Below are 24,859 nucleotides of genomic sequence, written 5' to 3'. Positions count from 1 at the left end.
TTGTATTTTCATTTCCTGCTTCTTTACAGATCTTAACTGTGGCCTCCCTCTCATTCACTTTATTCACCTGCCAGCTTAGCATAGTAGCACTTTACAACTTCACTGTTAATAAACAAAAATATGGTCACTTTTCAAAGTTTAATGCATCAGATTAAACCACACAACAGTATATAAAAGGAATTAAAATGAAATCCAGTGCTTCAGGAATAATAGTACACAGTATAACTGAGGTAATTTTCCCTGTGTGGTAGTCTGTTGCCACTTTTACTTAAGTAGGCTTAAATGATACAATAATACCTACACTATAGGAAGGACCAGGGGTTTGGAGGGATACTTTAAAAATGTTTTCCAATACAGTTTCATGTAATCCAAGTACCATAATATCAAAGTAATGTTTATTACTTTCCGTAACAAATAAAGTCTAGAGAAAATAGATATCCATAAAGTGACTTTTTTTCTGTAACTAACCAGAAAAATGTATGTATATTTATATTTTGTTCTTAATAGATGTAGCTTGTATAATATATGGTGTTTGCATATCTGGAGCTTGTAACAAAAACTATTTTCCCCTGGGATTATTAAAGTACTTCTGATGCTGACTGATTCTGATTCTGCTGACAGAGCCATTTTATTTACTCTTTAAAAATCTTTCACCTGATCCTGAAAGAAAATGTGAAATGAAAGCACAAGTCTAAACACGTGCTACTCTATCTGGTTAAATTACACAACCAACCAAGAAAACCACTCCATATCTGACTTCCCCTCCTACACTCACTTTGATTACCATTATTCGGGTTACACTGGGCTTTGTGGGGAATATATTTTGTGGTTTGCCACCTTGCTTTAATATTTTTTATTTTTTGCATAATAGAATTAAACATTTGCGTACACAATAGAAAGAGATGACCTGGTCAGGGTTAATGAAAAGAGTTACATACGACACATATTTAAATATGAAAGCAGTAACTAGGTAGGCTTAGGATCTGTGGGCGTAGATTACAATGGTTCAGCCTGTCCTTCCTGTTATTACTTCTTTGAAATAGCATTTTACCACACTTATCAGAAAGTAGCTCATAAAAAGTTATTTCAGTTGAACTGAAGCAGGACTCAGCTCTACTGCATTTCATGTATTTGTCTTTACACCTACTTCTGACAGAGGGTTAAGTAATTTCTCAGTCATGTATAAAGTGTTAGACGCTTTGCATCTGAAGTTTGACTGCATTTGTTGAGGCGTCACTTACAGCAGCCTACAGCTTCCTCTTTTTACTGGTGATGTCAGGGGCGGATGAAAAAAGTTTTCACTTAGCCGTTGCTGTCACAGGATTATGTCACGTCGTTGCAACAGCTTTCTGTCGTGCTACGGTCTTTGAGTAATGTACGTATGGGGCGGAGAAAAACCTCTGTTTACTGGAAATACCTTGGCAAGGCGTTGAACCAACATGATGATGTCATCAACATGCATGGTAAATTAAGATTTCAATACAAATGCCATCTTTTGTTTTAATGCTATTTTTGTATCTGTTTCATCTGTATGCTAACACGTGTACTTCCAATTGTTTGCTCTTGATTCATAGTCACGCTTCCCTGGCTTTATAAATTACAGTTGGACAAGGAAGAGTTCATGGATATCAAAATGTATAATGGATTTAGAGATATCTACCCACTGACTTTTTCTTTTCAGGTTGGTTCCAGAAACTTTTTAAATCAAGAGTATCTGGGACACAACGCGAACAAGAGGCAGAAGCGACAAAAAAATCAGCGTCAACTTCAGTCAACCGTGTATCAGCTTCACCATCATCTGCATCTTCGTTCTGCTCTTCGTCATCATCGTCACCAGGGACAACCCCTTCCAAAGCACAGTCTGCTCTGAGCTCACGGCTGCGATTCAGCCGAAAGTATGACGTGTTCGTGTGCCACAGCTCTGTGGACAGTGACAGTGAAGAGGCCGGACGCCTGGTCTCTTTCCTGGAGGCGTCTCCCCGTAGCCTTCGGTGCTTTCTACGGGAGAGGGATGACTGTCCAGGAGCTGCGATTTCCACAGAGTTATGCCAGGCTGTGCAGAACAGCCACTTATGGGCTCTGCTTATCACTCCTAGCTTCCTGCAGGATGATTGGTGCAAGTATATGATGCACCAGGCTCTGGCAGAGGGGCCTATGTCCAATCGGATTATTCCCCTGGTTCAGAACCTGCCCCGCTCAGAGTGTCCTCAGGAGCTGAGATTCTTCTTTTGCATCGACCTGAACCGTAACCCTGACTGGGGTTACACTCTCCTCAACAAGACTGTGCTCAAGTGTAAGTAGCTACTAGAAAAGTTATGTTCTTTGGGCCAGGTTCATATACTGTAATTAAGCCTTGTCTCAGTCCCAAGATTGAATTGGTGTCTGCTAAAATCTGTAGTCACCCCACAGTTAGCATGTGGTTTCCAGTGAACGTTGAAAAAAATAAATAAATAAATAAAGGCAACCATCCTTAATTAACCCCATTTGTTTTCTTCTCCAGACCTGGAAGACCTGGTTGCAAAGGAGAAAACACTAGATGGCAACATGGACAGCTCTGGCAGTGAGTCGGGTGGCGGAGACAGCTCAAGAACAGACATTCTGGTGTCACAGTGTGACCCCGCTGACACTTCAATCCCACTGGAAGTGATAAAGACAGAAGATGGGAGTTTAAACAGTGACTGCCTTGGCCACCAGTAAGAGGGAAATACTGTGATGAAGGGCAACCGACTTTAAATGGAAAACACTGCTGCTGGTGACCCTCACTTTGCTGAATGCAGCAGCACAGTGAATAAATGTTAACATCTGGTCCCTGTGAGCCTTGCTGCCTCATCTCACACCTCCTGGGCCAAGTGTTTTTTTTTTACCCATCTTCTGACTTAGCAGTGTTTGTTGTTGTTAAATGTCAGATCAAATGTTAAATGTTAAAACATTTTGTTTTTCCTCCTCAGTTTCATTCTGTCTGACAGCAAGACAGAAAAAAAGCTAGTGGATTATTCATCTGGACTCCAGATGAATAATCCACTAGCTTTCATTCTGTCTCGCTTTGACAGTCTTAATTTTAGGTGATTTTTTCATAAAACGGTTCCTCTTTTACTCTGACTTATATAGATATTATGAAATCTTTCAGTCTTGCTCAATCAGTCGAGGGTCCCGCTCACTTACCGCTTATATCATAGCAATGAAACTAATGTTTTAAAAGAAACGAACAATGCCTCCTCTGGTGTTGCTCAAGGCCCCATTTTTGTATTACTAATTGAGGCGTATTTCCAAAAATTGGGTTGTATCTCTCAACCGATCGCAAGACGTCACACACGCCTTCATGTCATCCCGGTTAAGTTATTGTACTCTGCATTAGCTTGGACAAAATGCAGCTGCTCGGCTTTTAACAAATACTCGAAGACGAGATCACATCAGGCCTGTCCTACCCTGATTTCCGATTTTATTTGCCTAGTTGCAGTCCTAAATTATATAAAAATTGTGTTTTTTTTTTATAATTTGATCACATCGTGTTCAGACTAAAAAGAACATTAAGCTTACTGTGTTATCACTTAGACCATCCCTGATCTTTGTGTGCAATTACCAGCAGTGAGTGTGCGCTGTGGATGTTCAAACAGTGAACAGGAAGCATTTCACTCCAAGCAGCAGGGGCTTATTTCCTGTGTCAGATCTAGAGAAGTGCTGCTCCTGACCTAGTTGAATAGCAGGCAATAACTGCCATTTATGAACACATAATGTGGGAACCTGTGTTCATATCATTTGAGTTTGTTACGCATGATCCAGTTGAATTGCAGCCCACAATTAAAGTTTACAAGGACACTAAGGCGTCATAAATTAATATAAACAGTACACTGTGAGGAAGATAGTGTTTACCACCAGGTGGTGTGTTTTCCTGTTCTTTCCAGCAGAGAGTGTGCTCTGAAAGATGATGGTGTGATGTCTCTGGTATCCGCATGTTACAATAACAATCATAAACCAAACATGTCTCTTTTATGTGTGTGTGTCTGTCAGGATAAAAGGTGCAGAGTGGGTAAAAGTGAATCTAACCCGCCCTGACCAAACAGCTGATTGTGGCATGACCTTTTCTCTCAACCGGACTTTGAGCAATAATAGAGGAAGTGTACATCCTATTGCGAAAAAGAAACAACGTAAACCTTCCTTTTACATTCTGTCAACTGTCTCTTAAAACAAAGCAGGAGATCACACCAATGGCTCTGGTTTGCTGTTCTTAATATTTTTAGTCACAATACTTCTGACTGGGCTAGTTGGAACAAAGTCCAAACATGTTGAAAAGCGTTGGAAGGAGCACCCTTTCCCGAAAATCCAGAGAAAAAAACTTTCAGCTCTCTTGTTAGGTATGATTAAATGTCCTTGGCAGCCGCTTCTCTTCTGAATCAAACACACTGGCAGGGCTTCATTTCAGATACTTGGCATTTGGATGACTCAGTGTAGAATATCAGGTATTCATTGAATCAACTGGAGCACAGCATTGGTGATCCTGTAACGTTTTATTTCTCAATGTTATTAATATTTTACACAAATATTGATTTTTTCCCAACCTTCGCTCACAAGTAGTGCCACATGTTCCCTTTTTCTATTTGTTATTAATTGTGTATCATCCACACACTTCCCAACCCCAACCCCCAAGTTACTTTTTTAAAAAAAAGTAAGTTAAAAGTAGCATAATAAGTACTGTATTGCTTTGAGCAGACAGTAATATTGTAACATAATATATTACTTTTATGGGAAGGTAACCAGTTATATATAATATATTGCATTTTTAAAGTAAATGCCCAACACTGCTAACTATAAAAAAAAGTCATTACGTCATAATGATGTTATGTGTAAAACACTTGTATGTTGAAGTAAACTAGTATGTAACTCTGTGATCCTTCCCTCTCACTGAAGTTACACAGCGCAGAAGCAAGTGATGGCGGTGACATAGACACCATTCCTTCTATTACAAGACACTGAACCAACAACGTGATGTTGAAGCTGTTATTTTAAGGTGAAAAAAGTTACTTAATGTTGCTTTAAATAAAAAAATTAAGTAGGAAGCCTACCATCTCAACATCAATCCAAAGATCTAGCAAATTGTTCACTTTACATGATGGTTTTCATTGCTTAAACTAAAACATGGGTTGACATTTGGACCCCTTTCAAATATAATACCAGAAAAGACTACAGCTAAAAAGATGCTGGGTAGAATACTACAAACCTGAAGACACACTTGAGGCACCCCACACAGGTTTAATCAGGTCATCTCACCGGACTATTACTTGGCTGAGACACATAACTTCCTGGAGTCTCCACCCGTCCGTCCAGCTGGCCTTAGTACTGCCAAGTTTGGCTTAGAGCACCATGCAAAAATGGCATTGAGATGTCTACTTGCCCAAGACCGGTTTGTGATTCTGAATGGCTCCATTCCAGTTATATGTGTGTTTGCAATGTCTTCTTGTTATGAATGTGCACAGAAAGTAAAATGTTCTGGCCAAGTCTCAGTCCCAGTTTTGGTTAGGAGTCAGTCAATTTGGATGAAATCTAAAGCCTAAAATTAGGTGAGCATGTTTAAGGTCCACTGTTTCAGATTTAGTGGCATCTAGTGGTGAGTTGGTCAGATTGCAACCAACTAAACACCCTTCACCACACTGTTTGCAGTGGCTGCTAAAAATGCTAGAATTCCTGTAAAATGGTAAAAAAATCAAAAATCAAAAACAAAACAAAACAAAACAAAACAAAAACAACAAAAAAAAAACAAGAAGAAGCAAGAAAGAAATGCCCTCCCTACAGCCAGTGTTTGGTTTGTCCGTGCTCTAAAAACATGGTGGTGCAATACTGCGTATCTGTAGATATAAAAAGAATCATTCCAAGGTAATGTTAACACAATGATTCTAGTTTCAGGTGATGAAAACATGATTATGATTATTAATCATTCATTTCTGGCAATCGATCCACCTAAATAATACACACACATACACTTTAATTAAACATTTTAATTTCACTAAAGTGTCCATGTCTTTTTTTGTTATGTTTTTGAATAAGACAAATCTTAAATGTAAAACCTGACTAAAGTTGAGGGAATATGACTAAAAACACACATGGGCCCTTTGATCTTAGGAGGACTAAGACAACATCTAAAAATAGCCGGCAAATTAACACTAGCTCAGTGCTGGGAAGCCCATACCCGGTCATGCTAAGTGTCAGCATCCCAGCAATTTAAGCACGAAGCAAGAAATGAAAGAGAGGAGAGAGTTCAGGCCACAGGGTGGCAAGCTGGTGTGCTCTGGACCACCAACGGTATAGAAAAGCACTCAGCTGTTCTTCACCACGGTGGTCTCCACTGGGCGTGGCAGCACCGATCTGGATGTTTCTATCTGTGGTGAGTACATTCAGCTTGCCATGCTACAGTGAAGCACCAGCTGGGTTAATTAAAGGAGAGCAGGAGATCCAAACATTTTATTGGGTTCCTGTGAATGTAGACTATACAGTGCAATGAGACATTAGAAGGCTGCTCTGTGACGTGCAGTCTGTTTCTCCCAAATAATAAAAATGGGTCACAAAATAAATTGCAAATCATTTCTGTGCAGCTGCTTCCAGCAGAACCTTCCTTCTTTTTCATCAGACTGTAATCAATTGACGTTTGCAGGAAGTTGCACACAAAATACCACACGCAATGCCACCTGGATACAACTCTTTCGGGCGAATTGTCCGAAAATTGTACACAAAGCGCAGAAAATGATGTCGTCTATAACGAAACAAAAAAGTCCCTCTTGCATGTCTCAAAGAAGTCGTTCTCTACAGTTTGGTGCATTTGGTGCAGACATGAACATTACGTGTGGTATGCTGACTCATACATGAATTATAGGCACCACAAGTTGATAACAAAGCACTAAAGTTGAATTGGTAGCCTTGTAAAAACAGGGATGCAACCTTCGAGCTATCTCGGGATATTTACAGAAGGCTGACATCATCAGCAAACATTTGTTCAAGGTGCAATCGGGAGGGCTGCATAAAACAAATTAGATGACTGGACATACATTAGAGGAGATCTTTAGTGAGTGGTTGTCCACAATAATAACAGGTTTGTACTGTGAAATAAGACACTCTCCGTTTGAAAATGAAGTAATGGAAAACCAGTGAATATGTTTCTGTCGTTTAATTAAAAAGAGATCCACACGGATTGGTTTATCACGCTTCTCAATAAAAGTGTAATGGATAAATGGTATAAAAAGAGCCATTGCACCCAATATATTTGATTTCTTGGGTAAATGCCTGACAGGAGATAAAGTTGATCTCGACTCTGTGTTCATGCTGTTATCTACTTTGAACAATTGAGATTCATAGAAAATCCCAGCCAACAGCAACAACACTCTCCAGATGTTGTTCCCTCTGGGAGGACTATGCTGTCAGGTTGAGGAAGGGCAAATCATCATTAGCAGAAGATCACTGACATGGAAAAGTTCATTAACCTGTGTACTTCAACACAACCACCAGTTCTAGCCCACAGGCAGGCTATATTTATGCAGCCGTGGTATTTGGATGTGTCTGGATCTGCCTGGATCCAAGTTCATTAGGGATGAGCTCACATCACATGACTGCTTTCCCATGGGCAGAAAAAAGACATCTTTTAAAAAAAAAAATATATATATATTGCAAAGTAGTGTTGAAACCTGCATCGACGCCGCCTTCCTTATGCTATAAGTGCACCGTGAACACACAGAGAACAGCAGCACGTCGAATACATGATAGAGGGTCTGCGAATGATCAGGAATCACTGTACAACATGACATTTCTCCCTTCTGAAACAGAATATTCACCGTCAGAGAAAGATGTGGCCTTATATAGAAAAAAACAAAACTGCAGGAGTTGAGGATAATGACTGATAACAGTGCAACTTTTCTGTACCCAATGTGAGCAGAACGCATCGGCATTATAAAATCCCTTGTTAATGTTTAACAGAGGCTGCCAATACAGCTCAGCAGTCGACAGCTTCATTTGAATATTATATTCTATACACACAAGATACTGGAAGCTCATCTGCTGTCGGTCCAAACTAAGAACGTCTACTCAAGTAAGTTCTCCAGTACATTTGAGGTATACTTCAAGTACTTTGCCTCCACTTAAGGCATTTATCATTGTACGTAACTGCATTTCAGGAGCAAATATTAATTTAATTTGATTAAATATGAAATGGAACGAAGAAATTAATTCTGATGATTTAGATATATGTTTGTATACAACAGTTGGCTGTATAAAGTAGTTATATTCAATGATTTATATACATAAATCATTATAATATATATGTATATACAGCAGTAGGCCGTATAAAGTAGCTCAATTATAATGATTTATATATCATTATAATTGAAGTACTTTATACAGCCTACTGCTGTATATAAATATATATTATAATGATTTATGTATATAAATCATTGAATATAACTACTTTATACAGCCAACTGTTGGTATATAAACATATATACATATATAATATGTACATATACATACACACACACATATACACGTATACATATACATAAATGACAAATATTACTCTGAAATGAGTCACTTTGCAATATGGCTGTCACTGTTCCAACTCTTACTTCATTTATTTGCTATTGCGCACTTTTACTCAAGCAAAACACAGAGCACAGGACTTTCACAGACCTGAGCACCCATCCCTGTGTTTCGCTCTGTTATCTGTTGCATTCAGCGCCTTGAAGGAAATCACAGCCAACTGCAAAGTCTTTCCAGATGTTGCTCCCTCCGGGATGAGCGTCCAGTCCGAGGCAAACTGACGAGGCGCGGGGCAAATAATCATAATAAGCCGCAGATCACATGGAAAGATTTCGATCACCTTGTGTGCTTCGACTGGAACGGCCGGCACCGTCGGGCTTGGGCTTGTACATTTTTTTTTTTTGCAGCGATGGTATTTGGATCAGTGCTACTCCGGCGGCCCAGTGCGCGTACCACGCGTGCGCATGCGTCCCTGCGCTGAGGGGAAAGGGAACGCGCTGTAACGGAGAGACAGCGTTCCAGTAAACCGCTATATCTGCCCGAGGACTTCATGCCCGTCAGACCACAGCGAGCTCCTCTGTGCGCTTCTCGCTTCCGCTACATTGTTCAGACAGAGAGAGATGAGCTCTGATGCTCACATCACACCCTTCCATCTACCCGCGTGTGTGCGCGGCAGGCAGACGCCAATTTCGCGTTTTCCCACGCAGTGACTGACACCCAAAAAAAGCAACGTGAACTTGGTTTCAACATCATTGTGCCGTACAACAGGCTCGCACGGATTAAAGCTCATCTGTCGGGCAGCGGCGCTGGTAAGTAAGGCTGAATCGGAGCCCCCTAACGCGGAGCAGCAGTCCGGGAGTTGTGGGCATGCTTGTAGGGCGGCATGAGACAAACTGATCACGCTGTAGCTGGCCTCATTGGATCACAAGATATCAAATTGAATTTGGCTGGCACGAGTTCTGATTTGTACATTTGTGTCACTGAGGTTTGCTTTGATTCCTGTCTTTCCGTTCTGTTTGGCTGGCTGGATAGATAATGTAGACTGGGATGGAAAAGACTTGGCTGCATCATGCTCATGAAGGATAATAACACCGAATTTTATTCAGCCACAGACAGCACTCATGTTCCCCGTGATCAGAGGCGCTGGATCTGTCTCGAAGTGGAATTCAAGGTTACAGTCTGACACTAAACGCAGCTGATTTTTTATTTCCCAGCAGCTCTAATAATCAGGCCATGATAGTCTGGGGCACATTTCTTTTGGCCAACCCTGATAGTTCAGGGACAATTGAGTTGCAGGGAGTTGTCACATCAGTAAAATAGTAGCCATTGTCACCAGGCAATGTGTGTTTTCTCTGTTGTACCATGTGCTGTAAAAGCCAGATTTGAAGTGTTCGCACTTGGCAGAAAATGTGCCACATTCTCACTGAACGTAAAGCGACCAGAAATCACATTTGGCCTTTTGATTGTATTCTTTATCTGCATCTAATGATGTCACGTTTTGGTGACATCTGCAATACACTTTTCACTTTTTTCACTCTTTTCACATGGCAACTGGAAGCAAACCGGCTGATGACCGTGCCGTCTGCAGCACTGCCTCCGCTGGGAAGCACCCCTCCTTGAATCGGTTGGTCGGTTCGGTTTAGCTGAGAACCGGCCGAGCTGTGTCAAACATGCATCTGCACTGTGAACAATCATTTTCATTTGAAATACAATTAGAGTCTTTTATTATTATCTCGTTTCTGCCCGAAGGAGTAAAAAGCACATAACCACTTTGTGTGAATTTAGTTTAGAAGCAACAAGTAAATGGTTAAGAACGGGTGTTGTAAAAATGGGTGTCACTTCCTATATGTCTCTCACCCTGCCGATGAACGTAGACTATTAAAGCGGTATCACAGCTGCAATTCGGCCTGATGGCTCGCTACCGTACTTTGACCTCCCAATTAAGTCCTCTTATGTGATCTTTGTTGCCGTCTGGCTCTGGGCCTCTGATCTTCACAGCTGGATCAGGACAGTGTTTGTCACACCGTTGAACACACTCTTAACAAAGGCGCATACTGAGAACCAGATCATAGTTTAACGTCTTCAAGGCTTCACCACTTTCAGGGACCCAGTGGTCAAAAATAACTGTTGGCGGTTACCATTTCTGATGACCACAGATATGTTGAAACTTCCAATTTTTTTATGTTGCACCTTTATCGTTACAAACACTTGGTTTGCTTTAGGAAAAAGATAATCTTTTGGCCTCCCTGGTTCTGTTGCCACTGTCACAGCTTGGATTTTTAGACTGTTATTTTATTCTTCCTATATCTCTTTATTACCATCTCTAATTTTTGAGACTTAACTCTCGTGCTGCTACTTATTTCCCTCTGCACTGCAGTGTTACCTGCGGATTTCTCCCAAGGGAAATCAATGAAGGAAGATCTTATCTTATCTCAAATATCCTGACCTCTTGGCCATTCCTTTTACCTCCCAACATTAAAAGTCAGCTCATATCAAGGTAATGAGAATGTGATATGACACGTACTGTAGGAATGTCATTAAGGCGCATATGACACACTCAGATTTGAACGCGTCTGTGGTTTGCATAAATGTAAAACGCCTACCTTTTTATTGTGGCGACCGGGCTGGACATGATTCACCTTGAGGTCAGCTCAGGGCTGGAAGTAACTAATTACAGCTACTAAAGTAAGTATTGTAATACAATCATTTGTTTGGATCCTTGTAATTTTTCCAAGTGTCCTGTATTTTGTGCATAAGACCATGCAGTCTACTTAGTTACGTAAAAAAAATCCTAATTGAGAACTGAGTACAACAGTACTTAACCTTTTTTTCTCTGCATTTTCGTATCCAGTGAGGCTAACAGCTCGCAAAAAACCCAGACATTCATACTCTTTCCAGCATTAAAAGGCAAACAGAAATCCGCCGTTGACCCTCCTGCTCAAACTAGATACCGAAAGTTTTAACTGCAGTTGTTTCAAAGGTTAATTACACAACCAGCTGAAGATAAGAGAGAATTATAGAGATTAATGGTTAATTACCACCATTCATTTCCCTTTTGTTTAATCTCTGTGTTGTCCCTTGTTCGTGCGGGAACGGTTATGTTTTAGCTTCGACGGCACACCTTTCATTGTGAGTGTGCGTCTGGAATCTTGATGTCCCCCTTCCGAAAGAACAGACGTGCAGAAATACCGAATCTCCGTTGAAACTGAAGCCAAGTTGAAAGCGCCTGCTGTGTTTGTTGCTTGAATACACATCAGGACAGTGACTCGGTATGGATTAACCCTTTATCTGAAGGGCTGCCTGATTGAACTTTAGGCAAGGCAAGTTTATTTGTATAGCACAATTCAGACACAAGGCAACTCAAAGTGCTTTACAGGGGCATACAAATTACAGTAAAAAGACATAAAAGATTGCATTTAAAACCAAGTAAGAAGACATTAAGAAACAACTTTAGTTCATGTTGATGTGTTGAAGCAGTGTTAAGGTAAATAACTAAGAGAAACTAGACCTTTTCGTGGTGTTTTTTTTTTTTTTTTCACTTCATGCATTTGTAAAATATGAGCTTGAACCTTTATCCATGCAGCTTATTGTGACGCAAAATGACATAACAAGCATCCTTTCACTACCGTCTCTTTGAGGGGCCTCCTGTTTGTCTTCCACTCACACCTGAAGCTGACAGGAGGTTTGTAGTAGCAGTTCTCTGTGGATCACCCTGGTAGATCAGCCTTAACAGATAAGAGCGGTAACAGAGCGGTGCGTTGGATTGATTAGGGGGATGGACAGATGCTAGCGTTTGTTAAATATTTACACGTATGGTCTGAACTTGCTGTGTTGTTCCTGTCATGTCATAAATAATGTTTGTCCAGGGTCTTAGCCTCACGACTCAGGAAATGTACAAACATGGGAGAAGTCATCCAAGGTGAACATTACAAATTTAAACCCAAACCCATCTTTTAGTGACAATAAGTGAATTTACTGTAAAAAAGAATACGTTCCAAACAGGATACAATCATCTGTCTCCCGGGTAAGCGTCCTGTTTAATTTACCTGCTTGCTCCAGAGCCAACTTTGTTACTGTTTAGAAGAGGAAATGATGATCCTGGAACCAAACCAACGTGTCGATATCAGGTCTATCACGTATGCACCTAGATTTCAGTTTTTGTGTTGGACTGAATTGTCCAAAAAAAAATATGTGGGCCTTGTTAATGAAAACATTAAAACTGCTCAGAGATGATGAGGACGTTGGGCAGGTAGAGCAGATGGAGCAGTTTGATGTACATTGGTTTTTCTAGATAGACAGGTAGATATTAAATGGGTTTGTTATAGAAATATTTGTTTTCCTGCTGTTGTATTTAGTCACTGTAGCCACATACAGAAAGGGAGAGTTTTCTTGAGGCTTAGAGAGTATTTTCCTCACAGCGACTCTGCAGTAATGACACACTTGTGCTCGAATCAATCAATCCGGGTCGAAAAAGTCTGATGAATAACAACACATCTGCCCCCCCCCCGAAACATTCATCTCGGGGAAATGTTCATCCTAACCCCGGTGCACTGATCACTACGGCGCAGGCCTCAGTGAGCCCTGGGTGGGCGTTCATGGACGTCCCAAACTGAAAAAAAAACATCTTATTGTTACTGAGTGTATTTACTCAGAGCAAAACTACAATCACAGTGTAACTCTAGATGCAATTCATGATACATGGCCCCCATTAACACGAGTACCACAATACAGTGATTCTGCGATCATCAATACATTGCAAGACAATCATCTGATGATACATGACGTTATCTGTTTGACTGAAGTCTACGAAGTACTCGACCGTGCACGACCGTTAATGTGTAAATATACACACTGTCACTATGCCGATTGGATATTATCACCCCTGTCTTGTTCGAGGATCCTCTATTTCACTTAAGTCATTTGTTTAATGCATTTATTGATCTGTTTACTTGAAGGGCGCAGGGGGCATACATAATGCTGAGAGAGATGGGGATGAGGGTATCAATAGGACCCTCAGCCCTTGTCTCCTCAGCACCCTGAATGGGCAAGCCTGGCCTTAAAAGTACGAATTTAAGAATATCCATTTACTTGATGTCCGTCCCGGGGGTTCCCCGGTCAGAATGATAACCATGATGAAAGTGGACCTCTGATTTTAAAATCTATAGTTCAATGTAAAAGACAAAGATAAGGGAGTGGAGGTATGGCTATTTTCAAGTTCTGACCTCTCAAAATCGTCCTCCAAAACACTGGACACCATTCCAAGGCCAACGCTTAAAAACAAGTGATTCTTGCTGTTGGAGCTCCCACCTTATGACACAGCCCTCCAGAGAAAAATTAGTCACGGTCTTGTTTATGCAAGTCTCATACACACGCATGCCCACGGATATCCTTTGTGGTATTGGTTTATTTCCCTGATGCAGTTATTGCTGCTGCTTGTTTGTCGAGGTAATATCACACATTCAGAGATTAGCAGAGTGACGGACATCTGCTTTTCTTACCGCGCCTCGTCGTAGTGATGGGTACGCGTTTCTACTACCTAGAGATGAAACACAACTGCAATGGTAAGGAGGTGGGAAGTACCAAAAACATGTGTCATCTTGGTTCAGTATGTTAGTGTTTGAACAGTCTGTGACGGCCGAATGGAAATGGTCAGTGCCTGCCAAAGTACAACCGAGCAAACTCTCTCTTGCTAGAACTAATTACGACCAGATTGATTTCCAAAGAAGCGAGCAGGACGCCTCGCGTGCCGATTCACCGAGCAGTGTTCTCGCCTGTTTGTTTTCCAACATCTGCAAATGTCTCATGACTTATAGCAGGGCCCCACAATTCATTTCATTTTTAGCATCAGGAAGAGTGCCCCGGTGCCATCATTAATGAGACTTCACTACTACTGTGAATCACGATGCTGCTGGCTAAGAGAGCTCGACCATGGAGGATGTGATCTGATTAGCGTGAGTTGACGTGTAGTCCTGCGAGCGAGGAAAAGAATGGCTGTGCAAAGCTTTGGTGGAGTTTCTCCTATGAAGCATTAGCATCACGTAATTGTTTGCCGATGTTACAAGGGTATCATCTTAAGCTCTCTGGTACAATGGAGGGTAATCCTGACGTTCGAACTCCAAATTATGATATTATGATATTGCTGAACCATAATTTGGTCGACTTTCTGTGTATTCATAGTTATACAAGATTAGGAGCTAGGCAAACAAATGATTACATTTGGAACCTGAAGGGACTTTTGAATCACTATGAACCAGATAAGAATGGAAGATTAAATAAATTGCACAATAGCAGGTGGATGACAAAGAACACAAGGTTTGCAGAGGGCCAACAAAAAGCTGCACCCTTCTGAGGAAATTTTGCATCAGTTACAGCAGAAGTGATGCAATGAAATTCACTGTTGACTAGTCATAAGTGTTGAAATAAGACCTTAACTGTCTCAGTGTTTCTTCATCATTGCACATTTCAAGTGCGTTCATTTCAAATTGGATGCCATCTTATAGTATTAATTATACAAAGAGGACTGGTTTCTACGAGTGAATGGCCACGTTCCACCACCGGACCTCTGCCAGAATGCAGCAGCCCGGCTTGTCTTCAACTTACCACAGGTCTCACACACCACAGCACTCCTCTGGCTTGAACCCGATTCAGTTCACTCGTTCCTGCCCACCATGGTGTGAGTGGCTGAGGCCCACCCTACATCCAGGACACCCAGGCTCTTCCACTACGCTCCGCTTGCGACTCCATCACTTCACAGCCGGACAACCCCACCCGCTCAACACAATCCAGGCTGAAACTCCACACTAAGCTCATCCTGTTCAAACTGCACCATGGCCCATATTGCAAAAGGAAAAAACAATACAAAAATGATTTGTCTATACATGGAATACTCTGGAGATCTTTCAGTATGGATATCTAATAATGATCCTGAATAATGGGAATGTGGAAGTTGATAAAAAGGATCAGGACACTGGAGAAAAGCCACATCCCTGGATCATACTTCACGTGACTCCCGCAAAAAAAGAAAAAAGAAAACCCTATATTGTACCACTTATAGCTCCCTAAAGATGCTGTTTTACGTGCAGATGCTTTTAGAAGGGAAAGCGGCTGATTATATCGTGCAAAGAAAGGCCTTTGAAAGGTTTTTCGTCATAAAAGCAGTCAAAAGTGTTACAAATGGGCACCAGATTTAGCTCTTCTGACTGGATTAAATTCTGGGATTATATGTTTTAGAGTTGGTTTTTCCTATTGTGAGCACGGCGCACATGTGATTTCCTTTAGGGAGTGTGTCGGCGGTTGAGAGAAATCAGCTGGCAGGTGAAAGGGATTTAGAGGAGGAGGTCATTTAGAGTCATCATTTATGTCCGAGCAAGGACTTTTACTTTATCCATTAAAATGGACCCAATAAATCTTACAGTAAATATGTAAGGCCTTGTGTCTTGCTCTCAGTGATTATGAGACGTACAATGACTTGACGTCACGGTTGCCTATGTGTGCGTGTATGTGTGTGAAGACACATTTTCACAGCAACTAAAGACTAAAGGTCCCACATTATGCTCATTGTCATCCTCATAGTTTTACTTGACAAGTGAAAGTTTACACGTTTTAACATTAAAAAAACATATTACTGTCCAACAATGCAGCAACTCTGTTCACCTTGTGTTTGAGCATTGTGTCTCTTTAAGGCCTCCCTCTCCAAGAGCAAAGTATGGTCTGATTGGTCAGCTCTCACAGGCCTGAGGTGGCACCATCCATCGTGTTGGAGTATCACCTATTCCGGTCTTTTTGCAACCATAGCTGTGCTGGATTGCGGGTAGCGGGCGTGGCTGACGGTGGTGATTGTAGAGTTGTGACATCACAACGTTACGGAAGTCCTGACGGTTCTTTAAAGGCACAATTTCTTCGTACGGGCTGTGTGCCTTTCTCCATCAATTGAGCGTTCGGCCACTATTTACATAGCACTGTGACCTTCTTTGTAATTAAAAAAAAAGACACTCAGTCTCACTTTGTACTATATGGGACCTTTAATCCATCATACAGACGTTCATTTGAATGCTAGTATTGATATATGTGAATGTAGTAATGATAGTTTGTTTACATCTGTACCTAAAGCGGCTGTAACACATTGCCCTCAAGTGCAGAGCCCATCCTAATACCACCCAAGTGTGTTGACATAGATACTTAGCGGTAATAATTAGCTAGATTAATGGCGACATTAGCATAAGCACCTATAGCATTAGCCCTGACAGCCCTTACTTTCCCTGGGAATTTGGGAGGAAGGAGGTTTAACCAATAACTCACTGACAACATTTTCCCATGGAGTGCTTTTTTGCTGGAATTACTTCCACTGTGCTGCCTGACTCATCTTTAATCACTACAGTGTGTGGCTAAGCTCTTTAAGTGGTCTGTCTGCGTTTCATTCGTGACCCACGGTTAGACCCGCAGAAATGCCTTCAGAACATCTGCGCCGAAGGGCATTTCTGACAGGACGAAGTCATGCTCTCCGCTGCTGCTCTGCTGGTCCCGCACATCTCGGAGATTGTTGCCAGTGTCAGTCAGCCGGCCAGCGTGCCTCACGGCGTTGCACACTGCAGCGTTTGACACCCCCCCCTTCTCCCAGTCCCAGCCAGCCCTCCCTCCGCCCCTTCTTCCAGCTATTGTGCTGCTCTGCTTTTGTGTTGTCTGTGGTGCCTGTGAGTAGGTCCGGTGCCTCCTGTGCTTCACGCTCCTGGGAGCTACACTGTGTCCAGCTGTTGCGTCGCCCTTATGTTCAGGGTGATGGGCAGTACTTCAGAATGGATACTGAAGCACATAAAGGCTAATGAATCAAAACATCTTTTTATTCAACCATCAGTCCATATCTGAAAAAAAAAAAAAAAAAAAAAAAATTAAGTTACAATAAAGTGCAAAAGAGAAATGCAGCAAACACACACATTTCACAAGGCATAACTTAATAAATAAGCGACAACTATCAAAATGGTTGTTTGATTTTGTTTAATCCACTGGTTAATCCATAATAATCAGCCCCAGACATGATAAGCCCAAATCAAGGCTGTCATTTCCATATTTTAATGTATGTAAGTTAATAATATGTCTGTAGTCCCCACCTCATCCATACTGGAATGCTTATCACGAAGCATACTTCCTGTGTACAAAAATCTCTGCCGTGACATTCCCGTTTAGGACTGACCTTCCTGCTCAGGGCCGCAATTGAATTCTAGCTCCCTAATCGAGTGCAAAGATGAGTAGAAAAGAAAGAACAGCAAGTTAATTGTGCAGATATCCAGTTGCCTGTACATGTCAGATAATGATTTGCTTTTGCTGCAGGGAGAAGCCCAGACTGATTACTTCTGAACCACTGAGGATTTAATCACTGGAAATGAAAGAGGGAAAAGGTAAGATGTTTCTTTAATGTTGCTTTGATGATACGTAATAGGTGGCTCCGGGGGGCTTCCTTGGAAACGTACGTGTCAGTTTGCATTATTAGTCTACTTTTTAAGTACTGATGTCTCAAGATGTCAAAAAATGATAGGCTGAATCGTCCTCATTAGTCGTTTAATCTATCATTTTTTTTCAACGACGGGATTCATTTTTAGTCAGTAAAATATCAGAAAACAGCGAAAAAGGCCCATTACGATTTTCACAAAGCCTAAAGTAACACATTGAGATCGCCGGTTTTGTTGCTGGACTGAGAAAAGCAGCACATCGGACAAGCTTTACCCTAAATTATTTCTGTCCGTGGTCCAGTGGATGGGTTAATCAACTAAGGAGCGCAACTGTGATGAGCGCTATAGTCGAGCTCTATATGAACACAGGGGCAGTGCCTCAGGAAGAGGAACAAAACAATCACCTCTCGTAAAAGAAAATGATGCATCTGAGGTTTGCCCCTCTCCACATTCTTCAGTGTTTTCGTCATTTCCTCAACAATAACCTTGGAAAAAAACACAGCCCGGCCCCATGTCCGGCACAGGATGAAAACACACCCTCTCCATTATAAGACAATCTACAGCCTGTACCGTATTATGTTTTATGTTAACAGGGAGGGGCCTCTGTGTCCATATTGCAGATATGCAATATAAAATCTGCGCGAATCCCCGTGGTGGTGTTAATCGATCATGTGTTTTGCACCCCCCCGCCGTCCCCAAGTTTGGATGTGCATGATTTACTCGTAGCTTTACAGCGGTATTACATTACCATTTTTGCAATGTAGCAAGTGCATGTGCACACGTCTTAAAATAGACTTTCAGCTGTGCACTCCTGCAGCTTGCCATTGATTTTCAGGGCTGGTTCTGAAGCACTTTCATTCAGCGCAACCATTTGGTCTTAACTGGCGTCAGGAAGATAGCGGGTAGGATGTGCATTGTGCATTAAATAGTCAGATGTGTCTCACGTTAAATGCCTTTTAATCTGATCTAAGCCGTAATCTGAACTCTACAAAGCGCAGTTGAACCCCGCACGCAGTGCTGAGGCTGATGGGGCTGCTAATGTCCCTCAATTCAGATCCTCTTAAACTGACCGGCCTTCATCTGCTGCCCTACTATCTCAGCATCTTTATATCTTTCTCCATTTTTTTCTTTTTTTTTAAACCAGCGTCTCTCCTCTTCTCTTTTCTGTGCAGCCTCCCGTTGTGTTTTTGGTGCTGTTGGATCGATAGCACCGATATTCCGCCCGAACTGTCTGTGTGAAAGTTAATGACAGAGGTAGTGACAGAGGTAGTGACAGGCGTAACAATATCAGTGTGAATTGGAAAAGGGCCGGCTGTGATTATGTGAGGTGATTCAGAGAAAAAAAAAACTTTAACTCACCGTGTCTTTGTCGCCGTCCACTATTGTGATGTTGTAGTTACTGTCCCTAGCAACTTGTACTGAAAAGAATCACCGCGACGGTCATCCCTCCTGACCGAGACTGACACCGAGTGAACTTTCCCCCAGAAAGAACCAGCATCCCTCCTCGCAAGTGAGAGAGCCAGACAGCATCCGCTGTTCACTGATGTCATTAAGAGCAAAAACTGTACCGTTGTCACTTTCCACGATGCATGGTGGAGCAGGATCTCAATCACAGTACATTATGACAGCATCCGTATGATTATAAACAGTCGGCGGGTGCATGTTTAGATTAACGGGTGGAGACACGTTGAGAAAAAGCCACACAGATATCAAGGTGATGATGTGCACCGTCACGCCTCTTTTGGTCCCGCAACGCTGGCATGCTGTATGAAATGACACAGAGCTGCTTGGTTCAGCGTGAAAAAAACAAAGGCAGTGTAGAGCAGAGCCTTCGCTGTGGCGTTGATGCGTATACTCTGTTTGAAAAGGGCTAATGTAGGATTATCAATAGTGCTTTCATTTGCATGTGACTGGAAAACCTTCCAGCCAGCCCGGCCTCTTCAGGACCTCTACCCGAGAGTCACAAAATGACTAAACACAGCAAGACGCGTCTCCAGGACATCATAAGGACCCAAACTCCAAATGGCAGGACTGTTTCTGGCAGTTTACCTATCTGATAAACTGTCAACTGTCAGCTGCCGCTTGACACACAACTCTGAAACTCACACGTATCCTTCAAAAGGTTAAAAGGTTAAACTCCCCTCCAGTTAGTTAGAACTGAAGACTCCTCCTGGGTGAGAGGTGAAACGTCTTCAAGAAACTGAAACAAGACCAGCTGCCTACGATACAGCGCTTAGAGTTACAGTGACCTGCAGGACTGAGAGCCTTCATCAACCTGTTGTCAAAGCCTTTGTCTTTAAGTAGGTAAATAAATGTTCGACCATAAAGTTCGGTCACCGAACGCATTCCGATTCTGCTAATGCTTTACTTGAATTACAGTTAGTTACCCTGAATTACTACATGTGTGAATAGACCCACTCTTACCTGGTCAGGAAGGGCTTTCACTGTGTTAGTGTACCGACTACGAGGTCTTGTCACTGCGCGAGAGACTAGCAATGGTCCGCATAAGACCTTTTATAAATGCCATATCGATACTAATATTTCGAGCTACAATTATCACTTTAAATCCTTGGTGGGTTTTTTAGGCCTTTTCTCGACTGTGCCTCAAGTGTAGTCATTGGTATTTTTGAGCGGACTAGGTTGTCACCTCGGTTGGCGAATAACTAACAGGTCACTTAATCATTTTTATATTAGTAGACATCTTAATCTTACAGCTACATGTACCCATTGTTGTACCAGTAACCCCAAACTCAAGTGAACCCAAGCTATACAATGTGAGTGTGTGTGTGTGTGTGTGTGTGTGTGTGTTGTGTGTGCGTGTGTGTGTGTGTGTGTGTGCGTGTGTGTGTTTCCTCTTTTGAATCACCCTTTCAGTTGGGTAATCTGTCAAGAGTAGCGAAAGCAGCTTGAAGGAGGTGCTAATGTGTGCGGCCTGTCATTCTTCCTGTACCTATCACCAGGCTAACCTCATGTGCCGTGTCGACATGAGAGATCCGAGGAGCACGTGAAGATGTCCCAGAAGGCAACTAAAAGTAAGCTCTTTTTGCAGTGGTCAGTTTATGACTTCTGTGAATTTTTTTTGTTTAATTTATTATTTTTTTTAATAAATGGTTTGCTCTGATTGGTTGTGGGCACACAGCAGATTACTTCAATGGGACTTCCCTCTCGCGTGATATTCCGTAAAGCACTAATCTCGCCTGTGTTATCTCACATGCAACAAGAGGATTAAGAACCCAAATTTGTCACAGATGGACGGTGAGATCCGTAGCATTACAATCACAGTTACTTTTCCATGCCTGTGCACACCAGCCACATTTGGGTCGGTTGATCTTTGAAATCGGCCCGGCGTCAGAGCTGTTGACTTTGAGGTCACACACTGGCATTCTGCGCACCATATCGCGCTCCACAATAAGAGCCATCCCGACTACATTTTGCAGTCTCGTCGCTCCCGCTCGTAGCCAAACAACATTCAGTCACCGTCTCAAAAATGTCAAGTCTTGTTTACTCCAGATGTTGCCCACTGTAAATTACTGTGGGAAAACACAAAGCTGTCTCGACGCTTTTCAAGCTTTTGTTCTTTGATTTAAAGAAGGGCCCCTCGCCTTTGTGGCATAGACAGTGATTCATGTTCAACAGCAGAGCCGCAGCGACAGTTGTATTGAAGGTTTCTGTATTTTGTTGGAGAAGTTGAATTACGGTCCGTCACTTGATGTCAATTACAGTAGATTTCTTGACATTAGGCATGCGACCTCCTGTAACACTTCAAATTGTTGTTTTTTAAACAACTTTTTAATTGTTGTCACCTTTCGGCTGAGCCTGGCTAGCTGTGTCCGCCATTTTCCGCAGTATTGTACACAATATATCGAAAATACAAGCTCGTAAAACATACCCGACAACAGGTGAACGACAAAAAATCCTCCGGTCAATTGGACCATCAATTAAATGTCAGCTTCTCACACACATTGTGAGTGATTCAACAAATATTTCAGCACACTCATGATAAGTTTAGGCCAAGAAACAAACTTTTGATGGCGTGGCTAAAACATGGAAATGTCAGGCAGGTAGCTATTTACAGATTTTTGTGTAATTAGATTACAACAATTTACAGAATGAATATGTCATTCTGTCACACATATTACATGCTGTACAGCTTACCTTGTTACACATGAGAGAGCCGTGTCGATCTTTTCACATACAGTAAATCTTGGAAAGGAATTGAATACGTGTATTTCCCAAAATGTTTCAAAGTGTCCTTTATTATTTTGGAATTCTACGTGCGTTCCTAAACATAGTCCGCTGTAGAGGGGGAGCTTGAAGAGAAGATGACAGTATTTTGTAATGCATAAATACGAATTCATGGAGGCGCTTGCCCCTCTCGTGATGACCTGTCGAGGTTGAAGCCATGCCACTGCGTGTGGGTAAATGGGGAAACACAAAAAATGATGAAGAGTGATTTGGTTATATTTCCTCTTTTTTGAACAACTGAACACTCACTCACACACTCACTCACTCACTCAAAAAATAGATTGGTCAAAATATAACCAAGCTCACAGAACTCACGATTACAATGCATATTCAACGTCACTCAAGGGTTTGAATCTGATTCAAAGAAGTGCACATTCATGTCATACTGAAGAGGTTTATTAAGTATTAATGAATTCAAAGGTTCCTCATTAAGTTCAATTTCAATCTCGGTCATCAAATTGAAACCATAATGGGTGGAGCACTTCCTGTAGGCCTTTTGCAGTCGTCTCTAAATAGTAACCCATAACAGAAAAAGCCGTTAATATTTATCTCAGTTTCACTTCTCATTACCCAGCCTGGCACTGATACTCCACCTGCGTTAAATGGGATCCCAATTCTCAAGCAGTGCCCTTTTTTATTTGTGTTTGATTAAAAGCACACTAAAGTACTTGACGGGCATTGTTGATGTTTTTTTGTCACAGGGTCAGGAACTGCAGTGCCCCTTGCACCAATGGCCATTACATGAATCAATCAAACTTTGCCCATTTACTCCCACTTTAAAGGAGCAACTTGTGAGATGTGGCCAGGATTTCTTGTTCAAAATATTCAAAAGATGAACTTCCAATTAGTAACTACTAAGTGCAAGAAATAACACCTCTGACGTTAGCTCAGAGACATCCATGTATTGTGTCGCAGAGATGTTTGTTGATATTAGCATGCTAACCAGCTAGCCCTAGCCTGTCTTGTCCAGCAATACCATTTGGCGATATCTCGGTGGCCCCCGTAGTTTCAGCTGGGGCTATGGAAACCGTGGCTAAGCCGGTTCAGAGGTCGTGATTCAGGCTGATTTCAGTCATCTAAAAAGACTCCATGTCTAACTAGCTAGCAAGCAGCCCATTGCCATAGCCAGAGATAGCTAGCAAAGAGTACACTGAGCAGCAGTCGGTAGGTGGCCATATCTTACACGTTACACCCGGAAGGTGCCAAGACATATCAGCCACGACGTGTTGTGTGTACATGCTTAATAATCCTGCTCTTCTTCTTTTCATTCTTGTATGTTTGTCTGTTTCTGCCTCCCTCGTTTCCAGCATGGTGCCTTAGGCTTCTCCCAGTCTTCTTCTTCTTCATCTCCTTCGTCACGTACTACTGCTCCTACGCCATACTTCAGAGGTAACGACACACCCGCTAACACAACCATTCCGGTCTTTCTTCTTTATTTGTCGGCTGCTCTGGTACTGAGGTCACCCAATTAAAGTAATGTCCATTTCTGGTAAAAAAGAAGAAGTGAGCGTGAGGTCCACGCAGTGCTGAGTCACTAAAAGTTTGGAAGGCAAGCCGCATTCTTATCATCGGGCCGTCTGAGCCGCCGGTCAATTTTATGGTCCTCACATTTGCCCATTTCTGCACTTTTTGAGTGTTCTGGACCTAGTCACTGGAACACTGCGATTTTATGGATTCAGCAGTAGTTCTCATGCCAGCTGTGGTGATTGTCTGTCTTTCAGCTACGGAGGCACCAGCAAGTCTCTGAACAGTAGCAAGTCGCTGTGTGGTGGCTGGCTAACCCAGAAGAAGTGGGAGAGCCTTAACTTTAAGTGAGTAATGGCATGTCTGTGTTTTTTCTACACACTGGAGGGAGACGATGGCTTATTAAGGGAGGAAGGTATGCCAATGTTTTTTTTTTTTTTTATTTGAACATAAGGTGCCAGGCTCCACGGAAACCGTTAGGGCTGCCCTTTACCAGTCAAGTAGGGAAAAGCATATTTTAGTGAGAAAGACTAGGACTTGTTATAAGAAAGGATTTTCCATCTAAATCTTGATTGCCGTAAGTCTCAGTCACTCAAGAGGAATGCGTTGATGAAGTGGTTGGGGGGGGAGACTTGATGCAAAACCCAACGTTGGCTAAGGACGCGCTCTTGATGAAGTTGCACCCTTACAGAGCCAGACAAAAGCTTGTTTGTCCTCCTCAGGTTCTGCCTTGTTAAGTAATCATTGTTCCACAACCCTGAGCCCTCTCTCATTTATTTTCTCTTGCTCTGTTATCAGTTTATTCAGCTGTATAGTTACCGTTGGTCTTTTTTTGTGGGCTGTGCTCTGACACTAAATAGCGATATGGTCTCCATCTGTGGGCCTCCTCCAAGGTCACTGTTTATTTCTTCAGCTCAGTAGACCTTCCAGTGCCCGCCCTTTGACCTTTCGAGCCGGTCGAGATTCATGTTCTCTGTAAAGAACGTGACTGGGATTCTCTCCGTGTTGTAGCTGCTTGGTTGTTCTTGGGTTTTCACATCGCTCATTATGGTCACATTTGACATTTCTCAAATTAGACCCTTCCCCAGAGATTCATCCGGGTCTCCTGCAAAGAGCTGCTGGCACACGGGGCTAATAAATTTCTGAGGGACTCACTGTCAAAAACAGTAGGTCATAAACAGCTGGAGTCCGAA

The 24,859-nt window shown here is 42.1% G+C and overlaps 2 protein-coding genes across 6 annotated transcripts in view; both read left to right on the top strand.

The window, feature by feature from the left end:
• The first annotated feature begins 1,182 nt into the window (after positions 1–1,182).
• Positions 1,183–4,062, top strand: tirap (toll-interleukin 1 receptor (TIR) domain containing adaptor protein). Its single transcript, XM_030442232.1, has 3 exons — positions 1,183–1,463; positions 1,682–2,293; positions 2,501–4,062. Exons 1-3 carry the CDS (start codon positions 1,382–1,384, stop codon positions 2,695–2,697), a joined length of 891 nt encoding a protein of 296 aa, XP_030298092.1. The 5' UTR covers positions 1,183–1,381; the 3' UTR covers positions 2,698–4,062.
• Positions 4,063–8,030: 3,968 nt separating this feature from the next.
• Positions 8,031–24,859, top strand: part of st3gal4 (ST3 beta-galactoside alpha-2,3-sialyltransferase 4) — a 29,120-nt gene continuing 12,291 nt past the window's right edge. The window contains exons 1-5 of one of the 5 annotated variants that reach the window (XM_030396241.1): positions 8,031–8,068; positions 17,839–17,906; positions 20,918–20,989; positions 23,510–23,591; positions 23,924–24,013. In XM_030396241.1, coding sequence (XP_030252101.1) covers positions 20,968–20,989; positions 23,510–23,591; positions 23,924–24,013 — 194 coding nt within the window. In that variant the 5' untranslated portion in view covers positions 8,031–8,068; positions 17,839–17,906; positions 20,918–20,967. Of the gene's footprint in view, positions 8,069–8,742; positions 9,324–17,838; positions 17,907–20,831; positions 20,990–23,509; positions 23,592–23,923; positions 24,014–24,859 lie in introns of those variants that run through there. The other 4 variants (XM_030396250.1, XM_030396231.1, XM_030396259.1 and 1 more) reach the window with 4 other exon arrangements.

This window comes from Sparus aurata, chromosome 2 (genome assembly GCF_900880675.1).
Source record: "Sparus aurata chromosome 2, fSpaAur1.1, whole genome shotgun sequence".
In the NCBI taxonomy this organism is placed as follows: Eukaryota; Metazoa; Chordata; class Actinopteri; order Spariformes; family Sparidae; genus Sparus; species Sparus aurata.
This window is presented reverse-complemented; position numbering and strand designations above follow the sequence as displayed.